The 12756-nt window shown below is 40.4% G+C and overlaps 1 protein-coding gene across 4 annotated transcripts in view; it reads right to left on the bottom strand.

The window, feature by feature from the left end:
• LARP1 (La ribonucleoprotein 1, translational regulator) overlaps window positions 1–11352 on the bottom strand; it is an 89374-nt gene extending 78022 nt beyond the window's left edge. For 3 of the 4 annotated variants that reach the window (XM_032212170.1, XM_032212172.1, XM_032212171.1), the window contains exon 1: window positions 10181–11352. In XM_032212170.1, coding sequence (XP_032068061.1) covers window positions 10181–10673 — 493 coding nt within the window. In that variant the 5' untranslated portion in view covers window positions 10674–11352. Of the gene's footprint in view, window positions 1–8670; window positions 8788–10180 lie in introns of all 4 variants that reach the window. The other variant, XM_032212173.1, reaches the window with a different exon arrangement.
• Window positions 11353–12756: the final 1404 nt, after the last annotated feature.

Below are 12756 nucleotides of genomic sequence, written 5' to 3'. Positions count from 1 at the left end.
CTACAATGATAGCTATAATTATTATTTTTTGTATACTAAACTACAAGACACTTTGCAGTTATTTTTCTGTGTCATTTCTCAACAAATGTATCAGAATCCCACATAGCTACATAAATTCATTTTGGAAAGAAAGTCTTTTGTCCAACATCCTGCTGTGCGCAAGACAAACTGCAATCCCAAATCTCTCCATAGATAAAAACCATTCTGTAATATACATTAAACCAAAGAATATATAAATATTAGTAAGTTCACTTTGTAGTGCCAGCAATGATTCTTTTTGCATATGTAATCCCACAACTCTTGTATGTCAGTGAGCACACACATATGCTCCAGTAATGGTATCCTATTTTCTTCACTACCAGTTCGGTAGCGGGAGGACACGATTATCCACAATTATGAATCTTTCAACTGCAGCTAGTCCAGCTTTATAATTAAATAGTGGATTTCATGGTCATAGGCAATAGAATTCTATGTAAAACAAAAAGATGTTCAAAAAAGGTTGATGTTCAAAAAAGGTTCAAAAAAATCTCTCTTCTGCACTGAATACCTAAACAAAGCAGAGCACTAGTGGTGACAAGGCTCTATTTCCATCTTTAATATAAAAATGCAAGTTCTGTCCCTTCTTCTGATCCTTAGCCCAGCCCAATAAAATATCCAAGTGTAAACTTTCCAGGAATTCGACAACCCAAATTAAGACATTTTTAGAAGAAATCTGAAAACTGAAATACTATACTACACATGCTAAATATTGATTTCCGTAAAACCCATTAGTGATCTAAACTAATTTTCTACCTCAAGAAAATGCATTATGTATGCCTGGCTTTATTTATTAACATTATGTTAGGCATTACTAAATAAAAAATGTCTTCTGATTGAAAGTACTTTAAGCATATTCATTACAAATCAACCAATAAACTGCCACAGAATAAGAAAGTTTTCAATAAATCTTGAAAGCGATTGCAGTTTAATTCTCTCTTTCTTGATAAAATGTGTCATCCTATATTCTTCTACAAAAATAAGTATTATTTCCAGCAAGCCGTAAGGCCAAGATAACAGATTCATTCAAAAATGATTTTTAGATCTAGTTTCTTTCCAACTATACTCTGCATAGACAAGGAAAAATGATTAAATACCAGGATTAAGTCACAGTTAATTTGCAATTGTTTCGCAATTGTTTCCCAAATGTCAACATTATGTAGCTTCATATTTAAAACTTATGTAGTCCAGTGTTCTGCTCCCATCATAGTTAATCATATGTCTGTAGGAAAATGACAAGTAGACCATAAGTGCTTCTTTCCCTTTTTTATTCTAAATATTGGCTTTTTTAATATGCATTAATCAAAAGCACTGATCATTTTAAAAATAGATATTTACTATTTCTCAACTTAAATTATATTAGATATACTATACATTCCAAGTTAGAAAATTAATTCTGTTGTGGTAAACAAAAAAATCAGAAAAGCATGGAATGTCCATAAAACCTTTTCTTTTATAAGAATCACAACTTCAATATACCAGCTGCAATCACATTTTTATATGCATAGTAAACTTGGCATACAAATGTTAAGCCAGTTTTACTCTAAAAACAAAATAAAGAATACAACAGAAATAGGGTGTAAGTTAATAGATAAATTCTGTATAATTTGGGGGGCAAATACAAAAAACCCAAACAATATCCTATTAATCTTTTCATTTAATATTACTTTATTCAATTTTTCATGAACAAGCAATGATCAAAGAAAATATCTAAAATTAATCTGAAAGTTAAGGGGAAAATGGAAGGGGAATGACATTTGATTCTGAACTTGTGTCAAATATTAAGTAATTTTATTCTTTCTGTTGATTGCATAAAAAAATCAACTTATTTAAAACAAAGTAAGCTTAAATTAGAATATTGTTATGGCATTTCATGGATCAATTAGGGAAACATATAAAATATGGGGCTTAATTATTATATACTCATACTCATATATTCCAAAAGACTAAATGTTGCTCAATAATTTAAAATATATATTTTTATATTTAATAAAACAAGAACTAAGAAAAATGTAAAACAAGTATTATCAGTTTTTTACATACCTCAAAAGCCTTTGCAAAAACAGCAACATACAAAAAACTCTGTGAGAATCACTCCAAACTTTGAAGTATATCTGGCCTTAAGCCAAAAACAGTTTACTTAGACAATGATGAATTAAAAAGATAATAATATAAAACTATTTTTTCAGAAGCATCATCCTTTGTACCAAAAGTAGATGAAATTGCAGTTAACAAGTATGAGGAGGGGGAAATGATTAGTGGAACAATACCCTCAATCAGTACATTCCAAAAGGGTTCTCTTCCAGCAAAACCTAATTCAAAATATTTTCAGTGTTCCATCATCAAAACAATGTGAATAACCTAATTCCTCCACTTTCTGTTCTAAGTAGCTGGACTAGTACACGCTAAATGATATTTATCACCTAGCTTGCAGAAAAAGTAGCCTAAATATGACTCCTTAAAAGGAATTAAATGTTTTAAACATCCCTACTGCATAAACAGCTAACCCCAGCAACAACAGATACAAATAGCTCATAATCAGTAACCAAACAGTGAAAATTACTTTTTCTGGCTACTACTTCTAAAGCTGCTTGTTAATGCACAAGCACAATAGGTTTTTATTTTTACACATTTGGTAATTTGCTAAAAATTGCTTCAAATCATGAAAGTAGAATTCATGCATTACAACCTATGAATTTTCCCTAAATGAAATAATTTAAAAATGGAAATAATTTTACATACCAGGCAGGTTATATGGTTAACTCTTAATTCTGTCTTTCTTTCCTTCAATTCATTCCGATCACTAGCAACCTGTTGTTTTATTGGCTATATTATTATTCATAGGTTGGAGGTTTTTTTTTAAAGGGCAAGAGCAGAATGCTGGATCATTTAAACATGAAACAAAATGCCTCAGCATTTATTTTGTTCCAATCTTGGAATATTCTGCAGCCCTCTAATACAGAATTCAGCAAATGACAATGCTATGATATTGCTACCTTTCTTTCAAAACTGAGGTATGAGTTAGAAATTGAAGCAACTACATTTCTAATAAAGGAGGATATTTGCAGCTAACAAATGGTTTTTTTCTTGCAAAAAACTAGGTAACATTATCAGTGCTAGTCTAATCAAGTTCAGAGAGCAACAAGGATCCCTCAACTATTCAATTTTCATTTTTCTGTTGCATAATCCTAGCAAACAGATTCAGGCAAATTGAAACACTATTAACATCTTCTGAAAGAGAACTTTATCCTGTAAAACTACTGAGGAAGAGAAAGGGTATGCAGCACCTGGAGCTTTATAAGCATTAAAAAAGGGCTAGTTTCTTCTCAATGATAATTGTACCATAATATTCTTCTTGAAATGTAAGATGAAAAACAATACTAGAACAATGAGATAATCTTAAAAATTAAGCAAGTATAACAGACTCATAGAATAGTAGCACATATTATCAGGTAAACTAATGGTTCCTTCAAGAGCAGAATCCCAAATATTGCACAGTACCTTTTGTAAAATAAAATTACACAAAGTTATTTTGCAGAAACAGTAATGTTTAAGATTTAACTTGACAAAGCATGGCCTAACTTCCCCAAATTTGTTGATTTATAACAATTGGGATCAGAACTTCTGTTGCCAAGTGATGCAGTCATTACTGCATTCAGTAATTGAATGTCATTGAATGAACCATCATCAGTTAAGGACTTCCTGTAAAACAGTGCAGATAAGGATATTTTAACAATTTGCATAATTAACCTGCATTGAAGAAATCTGTGTATTTTTTTCATATTTATTTAATGTTGTTAGTTGCAAAGTCGTGTCCGACGCATCGCAACCCCATGGCAACGTTCCTCCAGGCCTTCCTGTCCACTACCTGTTCTGACCTAGGCTTCCTGACACAGTAAAACACACATAATTGTCCAAAAACCCTCTTTTTTAGGCTGTGAATTATATTCATCCACAGCCCATAATGAGTTTCAAATAGTAGTAAAGAGTTCTACACCAGGCTACCAAAGTCCTTCAGGATAAGACTGATAAGCACCCACCTTTATCTTCTTTGAAAAGGCTGCCAAAGACTTAAGTGGCAATTAGCTTGGCAAGGCCACATGGAGCAAAGAGTCCAAATATTTTCAGAAGGTAAACTGACCAGCATGAATCAAGTTGCTTCCTGCAAAGGTTCATGTGCCTTTGCTCCTCCTTTATGTCCTATGGGAGGGGGACAATTACCTCCAAACCTTACTCCCAAGTCGTTCCTTCTATTTTAACTGTTCTTGCCTTCTGGCAGCTTTGCGCATGCGTGAATAGGGGGAGCCTGTTCCTCTGCCTCGCTGCTGTCCGACTCTGGAACCTCCGGAGGCAGCACATAACTCCCAGAGGGCCCTGACCCTCTCTGTCTCCGACACAGAGTTGTCGTCCAAGCCTTCCCCAGACTCCAGGACTGGCCCATGTTCTTCCCCAACCTCTTCGCTGCCCATCTCTGCTGGGAGCTCCACAGGCTGCCGGCGGACCACTACCATTCTCTGGAGTCCATTTAAGCTCACGTCTACTGCTTCGGTGACTCCAGCCAGCCACCTAATTCTCTGTCCTCCCTTCTTCTCTTGCCCTCAATCTTTCCCAGCATTAGGCTCTACTCCAGTGAGTCCTTCCTTCTCCATTAGGTGGCCAAAATATTTGAGTTTCATCTTCAGGATCTGGCCTTCTAAAGCAGTGTTTTTCAACCACTGTGCCGTGGCACACTAGTGTGCCGTGACATAGTGTAAGGTGTGCCGTGGGAAAAACACTTTATATATAGTCAATATAGGCACAGAGTTAAATTTTTTTAACATTTTCTAATGGTGGTGTGCCTCGTGATTTTTTTCATGAAAAAAGTGTGCCTTTGCACAAAAAAGGTTGAAAAACACTGTTCTAAAGAGCAGTCAGGGCTGATCTCCTTTAGGATGGACTGGTTTGATAGCCTTGCAGTTCAAGGGACTCACAGGAGTCTTCTCCAGCACCATAGTTCGAAGGCCTCAATTCTTTGGCGCTCAGCCTTCCTTATGGTCCAACTTACACAGTCATACATTGCAACTGGGAAAACCATAGCCTTGACTATATGACTTTTATTGGCAGGGTGATGTCTCTGCTTTTTAGTATGCTGTCTAGAGTTGTCATAGTTTGCTCCCCAAAAGCAAGCATCTTTTGATTTCTTGGCTGCAGTCCCCATCTGCAGTGATCTTTGAGCTCAGGAAAATAAAATCTCTAACTACCTCAATTTCTTACCCGATTTATTTAATGAGGGGGGCTCTAATCTAACATTTCTATTCAAGAAACATAAGGCAAACGACATTCTAGTGTAGGCTTGTCAAAGATATCCATATCTTTCAGTATCTCCACTATAAATTATGCACCCTAATCTTACTTATTCAGTCTATGGAATTCATAGCCAAATAGCCATTTGTGTAACTTTGATCAGTTGTAACTGTATTGTGATACTGCAAGCTTATAAGACTGAATTGGAGATTGTGCTGTGAGATCAGCAAAAATACAATGCTTTGGAAATAAACAACAACAACCAGATGTTCATTATATTTATATCAGCCTTTTCTCTAGTTACACCAGATATCCCCTAAGGTTTCTCTTCCCACCCTCCAGCTCCAATATAGGTAGTCCTTGATTTAACAACCATACATTGAGCCACTGTTCAAAGTTACAACTGCACTGAAAAGTACCTCATGACCTGTTTTCACACTTAGTCATTTCCAAACTTTAGCCACTTAACAACTGGTGTGCATTTATGACAATTGCAGTGTCTTGTAGTCATGTGATCACCACCACTAACTTCCCAGCTGACTTCTAACAAGCCAAGTCAATGGGGGAAGCCAAGTAAATTAACAACTACATCACACTTAACAACTGCAGTGATTCGCTTAACAACTATGGCCAAAAAAGTCATAAAATGGGGCACAACTTAACAAATGGAAATTTTAGGTACAATTGTGGTTGTAAGTTAAGGACTACCTGTATTATTTTCGTAACAGTCATGCAACCTTTAGGGTGTGTCTTATTTTTCAACTTTAAATTTCCAAACATTAGGGGTGCTCAAAAGTTGTGACATGCCTTGGGGATTATAAATATATTTTGATTACATTAATATAATTTAGATGTGCTTGGTAAGTAACTACATAAATAGAACTTTTTAACATTTTGTTTGTTTTAGGTCAAGGAAGAGATGAAACTTAACATCTGTTAGTGAACAATAAACTAAATGGAATCTGAATCTGGTTTCTAACCCACTTCTAAATAAGTACTCTGTCACACTGCCTTTTAGGAAAACTCATTCTTTCCTAGTATTCATTAGTATTCTAATTTTGTATTAATAGAGACATTAGATTTAACAGCATACAGCACCAAAAGGAAAATATAAAAAACATGCATACAGATCTCAAGATAAAATTTCCCCTTAGGTGACTTCATTTCTTCTGAAAGACATTGAATAAACATCTACTTTTAATTTCTTAATTTCCACAAAATCAAACTGCCTCAGAGGTAGGAAGTGTTCCTTCACTGCAGGTATTTAAATGAAGGCTTGATGGCCATTAGTCAGATGTTGCAGTAACAGAATGGATTTAGAAGATCTCTATCACCACTTCCAATACTTTCAGTCTAGTATTTTATTAGAACAGTGTACCTCAATAATAGATATTCAATTGGGTGTGTCCTTTTATCAACAATCCACTTTGATAAACATCATATAAAGTAAAATTTCAATATTGTATGCTTTCTCATAACACATGCACACATTTGAAGCGTAACAACAAACTCTTAAACAATAATCACCTTTGATATTGAGTATCACACAAATATAAATGTTCCCATGTTCATCTCTAGCAAATAAATAGCATAACACAGGACGCTTTAAAAAAACAGTTCTGGTTAGTTGTATCAATTCAATCCATGCTGGTAATCTGCAATTGCTTAATCCAACCTGGGAATGTATGCGCACACCCATGTTTCTTTTCTCTCTATTGTTAAATTAGCTGTACTGGGAGTAATCTGTATCAGACAAAGAAGGAAAGGAATATGGAAAGTGTATTGCTGTAACTATCCAAGGGTACATAACTGTCCATGGGTACATAAACTGGCAGTGGCAATGATGACAGGACAGGTTTCCATTATGAATCACCCTTTACGAGTTTAAAAGTTTGAAGCCTAATCAAATCTAAAAAATATCTTGAGACAAAATTTCTTTAGATTTTGCTTATAGAATTCCAAACAACCTGTCATAAGAGAAAAAGAAAGGAAACATATTTCTTATTTAAGAGAAAAAGTGTTTATCAATAGTATTGCACTTCATTTTAACACTATGCTCTCACAATCAGCAACATGTACTTTTCAACAAAAATGCCCACAAATAACTTAAATATTTATTGTGGAACAGATGCAAAGTTAAAATTCAGGAGACCATGAATTCTAGTCCTCTCTTAGGCACGAAAGCCAATTTACTGACTTTGGGCCATTACTCTCTTTAGGCTAACTCATCTTAGAGGGTTGTTGGGGAAACACAGGCAGGGAGCATTTAGGCTGACTTAAGAAAAAAATAAAGGAGAGATAAAGCCAAAACAAATTATTTCCAATTAAAGACAGCATTTACATGAGTTGCTCAACAGCCAAGTTAACTTTTATCTCTGTGTTTATGTAAACAGGTTACAGGGCAGCCTACTTTATTTGCTTGATATTTTGCCTTTCCTCCAAAATCCTACAAAAATCTATTGTGGAGATATCCATTTTATTTCCCCAAACAGCAACCCTAGGAGGTTGGTGGAACTGAAAGTGAATTATCTAGTTTGTATGGCTTATGGCCTACCTGAATATGGGTCTTTCTTGTTATGCTAAACAGATTAAACTACCTCAGTACTATCACATTTCTTCCAGTTTTACTGTATCAGATCAAAACTTAAGTACAAAATGTAAATGTATTTTCCCCAATTTTGGAGAGAAACCAGATGGTGTGCAATCTATGCCTCAATGAAACTGAATAATTCATATCAGATTACATATACATACATTCATCAATAAACAATAATCAATATTCATAAACTATTTAAACTACCATGAGGGCTTGACAAATTATTTGTCTGCTAAATAGCTCTTTACTCGCTACTCAAAAAGCCGAAAAGATCAGATTTCAAATTCATAAGTACCAACTTATGGTTATATTAAATCTTTTATTTCACTTGAAACCATATGTTTGCAAAGAAAATATACCACATAGCTTTCCAGTTTTGTCCAACAAAGCAGTACTGTTTTTAATTTTGTTAATGCTATATATTTATATCACACAAGGGAGACAAAGTTGTCATCCCCAAAGTCAATTTACCATAGTTAAGGAAATGAACGAGATTCTCCTTTTTCAGTCTCCTCCCAGGATAAACGTTAGATCAGATTTCAGCGATGAAACTGAAGGCCTCATTGCCTCTACTACAACAGAAAAGCCCATCTGCACTTAAACTATAGTAGAAAGGAATAAGCACACGTGGACATTTGAAAGACCTTTGCCCCACATACTTTAGGGACCTTCTTGCACCATCGGTGTGCACCACGTTAAGCGTGAGGGGAAGCGCCCTTTTCATAAATAAATGGCAATACATTACAGGAACATACAGGTGCAGAGAGGCCTGTTTTCCTGCCTTCCGTCCTAGGCGTAGGCTTCGTTATCGCTACAAGTCGCGACAGCTATCCGAAGGGGCTTTAAAGCAGCTTTCCTCCAGGAGCACAAAGCTAAAAAAAAAAAAAAACAAGACGGACTATATACGACACAGCCGGATAGGGGGAGTCCGAAAAAAGCAAGGCTTCGGAGCGAGTTGAGGAAAATCACATGCTCGTAACCCAAAGAAAAACCACGTTGCCTTTACTGCAGTGGAATGCTGGGAAAGGGAGGAAACGCCGAATCGGCGACACACACACACACGCCTAGCCATTGGGCGGCGAGGCGTTTGGGCGACGGAGCGCTCAAACCGTCGCCAGAGGCACGTTTGCGTTGGGGCCTACAAAACGCCGCAACAACGCCGTGGAACCTTCGAAATGCAGCACTTTCCCCAGTGCCCCGCCCCGGTTGAGCCGCATGACCCACCGCCGCCTCGGCCTCGCTTAAGTCAGCGCTCGGTCTGCCCTCATCGGCTACACGCGCTTCGGGTGCCCTCCTCCTCCGTTTCAAGGGAGGGTGGAGGGGGCTTGGCTCTCGGTAGCTACTGTGGGTGTATGTGGGGTCGCTTCTCCCCACCACGCATACACCCCAATTCAAGCAGATCAAAGCGCCGACGGTTTTTTTTTAAATATATCAGCATGCGGTTTAAAAGTCCTTGGGTGCCTAGGATAAAGGATGGCTCCGGTTACCACCCCTTAATTTTTCCTCTTTTCCCCTCTCCCTCCTTCCATTCACGCCAAAGATCTCGGGCACGTCTACTTTAGACGGCGCTACACATTCACCGCCAGATATTCTTAGCCTTCGCCCAGCACCGCGCTATTCAACTAGGCCTATTTAGGAAAAGGAAGCGGCGCGGGGGTCTCCCGCTCCAGCTCGTTAAAACGTTTACGAATCTCGATACATCGCAATACTGGCAGTTCGCCGGGAAGTGAACGTAGAAGAATCCAATACACCCAACCACTCACCCCACCCCCGGCCGTAACTTTACAAGGAAAAAAGCAAATTCCCACCAAGCACGCGGACAGGGAGAAGAGGTTTGCTGGGGGGCGGGGAACAGTTCACGGGGCGCATTTTGCAATCACCGAGGTCTACGGATATTATTTCACGCTTGGTTTTGAAACACCCCCCCCCCGGTAGCATGCTTTCACCGACCTCCATTAGTCCCCTCCCGTTTCATTCCCTCCCGAATCAGTTTTTTTGCCAATAGGCTCACCGAGGTGCCGGGTGAAGTAGCACAGGGTGGGCGTACATGGACAAAGACAGGGTGGAGTTCTGTTAAGGGGGGGAAGAGCATGTCACCATATTGCAGAGGGAGGACTCCCCACCTCGAACGACTGGCTCCCGCTTGCCGTATCAGAATAAGCCCATCACCCCCACAACCAACCAACACCCCCCCCCCAACACACAGACACACACGCCTGCCCTGCCAACCTCGGCCGCACCAAAGGACTCATCCTACCTACCCACCTGGAGGAGACTGTCCGTTGAGAGTGACTAACGCCGCCGGGGCGTTTTTAGTCCAAGGGTTCACCTTGGGTGGAGGGGCCTCGATGAATTCCTTGCGGCCAACTCCTCCCTGCTCGCCGCCTTCCTCGCCGCCGCTGCTGCTGCTGCTGCTAGCTTCTCCGGGCAGCCGGTTTGACTCTATAATGCCGCCGCTCCTTTGGTGCAGCAGGTTCTCCTTCTCCTGGTGGTTGCTGTCCTCCTTCTGCTGCTTGATGCTGGGGGGCTTCAGCAGGGCCCCGTTTCGGCGCAGATGGTCTCCCACGTTGCCGCCGCAGCCGCCTTCTTCCTTGCTGCAGCTGTCGGGGCCGCCCCCCTTGCCCTCATCGGCGTTGGCCTTCTCTCCTTGGTGCATGAGGTGCTCGCCCTTCTCTTGAGGCTTCTTGATAACCAGCCCGTGTTCCTCGGCAGGCAGGAGCGGGTTGGCGGGCAGTAGAGCTTCCACCTGGGTAGCCATCTGCACCCCCGTAGAGCCTCTTCGTTCGCCCGCCTCCAGGCTCTCGCGGACAACACGCGCCCGCCCCAAACTTTGCCGACTCCCCCTTTCCAGAACCGCCGAGCCCAGCCCTGCGTCCCCCTTTTTTCCTCTCTCCTTCGCTAATTCTCCGCTCAGGTAAAGTCTACACCCAAAGCGAGGGGGGGTCGAGCCGCCGGCTTCCTCCCCCCACCCTGGAAACCCAACCCCGACGTCCCCCCTCCCCCGTCTCCTCTTGATGCCGCCGCAGCAATATGGAGAAGCAAGGAGACCACGCGACTGGCCAGCGAGAGCGCGCGCCCATCCGCCAGCTCCGCCTTAGAAAAGCCGAGAGAGCGTGCACGCTGGTCTCGGCAGCGAGCGCGCCTCGCAAAGGGAGGGAGGTGGGGAGGAAAAGGCCACCGGCTCGAGCACGGAAGCCGCGCGTGTGCCTGATGCAATTTAGCGAGAAGAGACGCTTCTTAAAGGGACAGAGCTCGGGAGAGCGCCGAACTTTCACGCCGAAGGGCCTTGGGTGAAGCGCGGTTTTCTCCCGGAGGTACCCCGCTTTCCAGTTTCACCGCTCGGAAGGTTGTCTCCGGAAGAACTAATTTGCCCTCAATTCTGAACTATAACTAATGGGGTTCCCCCACCCCTCAATAACCGAGATCAGGATAAATGTGCAACTGAATAAACCTGTATTAACTTGAAAGTAAGGCCTACTGAATGTGTTGTTATTGTTAAAGGGTAACTTCCTTCTTCCCGGAAATTTAATGTAAGGCTCTTAATGGACAGACGTGCTATAGGGGTGAGTTATCTCCATCTCCCTTCATTAATTTAATCTCGGGTTGTTTGTTTGAATGGTATCAAGTAGGTGTCGATTCTTCATCAGTAAAGTAACTTAAAGTGAGATATTGTGATTGGCACAAACTCAGTAACATTCACAGTTCATTGTTGGAAGCTGGCTTTCCCAGCTTGTAATCCAACATTTTAACTCCTGTGCTGCATTGCCTTTAGATAAAGCCTTGTCTCACTCCTTTTCCAACCTGGAGCCTGCCTGTTTCACCATCTTCCGTCCCTACTGTGGCTTCCTGATCTGTATATAAGATTCTCAGGAGGACAGTTCTTGGATTACCATTTTTCTGAGCACTTTCCATGGCTTCACATCCTACAGGACTCTAATCTGTTGGTAGCAATTACTTTTTGATATGTATGTGACCGAATAAGATACTGATTAGAGCACCAGCCTTTGGTGAGGGAAACCAGGCTTCAAATCCTGGCTGGAATCCTTATCATTAGTGATTCTTGGGTAAAGACCCCCTAACACTTAAAAGTGTCTACCTTAAAAGTGTCTACAAGAATAACATGAACTAGAAGAGTCATGCCATCACCCAGATTAACAAGAGTTGCAACAGATTTAGGGATTTAGAACAATCTAATAACTGAGCTACTGCAACAAACCATACATGGATACAACAAATGAATGTAGAATTGATGGAATGCTACTATAACAGTGGACCTAATAAGAGGAGATATATGAGGGACCTATGGATGGCCAGCAGACCTACATCCATACTCACTGAGAAATAGCTAGTTACCCAATATCTCAACACATGGTAGTGAAAAAGCAGCTACTCTCACTGTTTTAAGTAGACCAACTAAAGATTACATTATTGACTTGAAAAGACCTGGAAGAACAACTTGAGTTGTAGCCAACACTGAACTGTATGGAGTAGACTTCCCAAGTATAGATGGAAGAGCCTGCAGGAAGTCATGGAAAATAATAAATACAGTCCTCTGAGACTTCAAGATAGACAGGCAGGTACTGGCCAATCAACCAGGCAAAGTGGTAACAGCCAAGGACTAGAAGACAGTGGTGGTGATAGATATAGTAGTGCCAAGTTACAGCAACATCAGGAAGCAAGAATGTAAGAAGCTGGAGAAGTAGGAACTAGAGAGGATGTGGAAAGTAAGAATCAAAGTGGTCACAATGATGGTAGGAGCACATGGAGCCATGACACCTAATCTGAGAGAGTGAGTCCAACAGATTTCAGGAAGCAACATTAAGCCTCTCCTTGTGATTATT

The sequence above is a fragment of the Thamnophis elegans genome, chromosome 2 (genome assembly GCF_009769535.1).
Source record: "Thamnophis elegans isolate rThaEle1 chromosome 2, rThaEle1.pri, whole genome shotgun sequence".
Taxonomy (NCBI): Eukaryota; Metazoa; Chordata; class Lepidosauria; order Squamata; family Colubridae; genus Thamnophis; species Thamnophis elegans.
The sequence above is the reverse complement of the archived record's forward strand: the minus strand, read 5'-3'. Positions and strand labels throughout refer to the sequence as shown.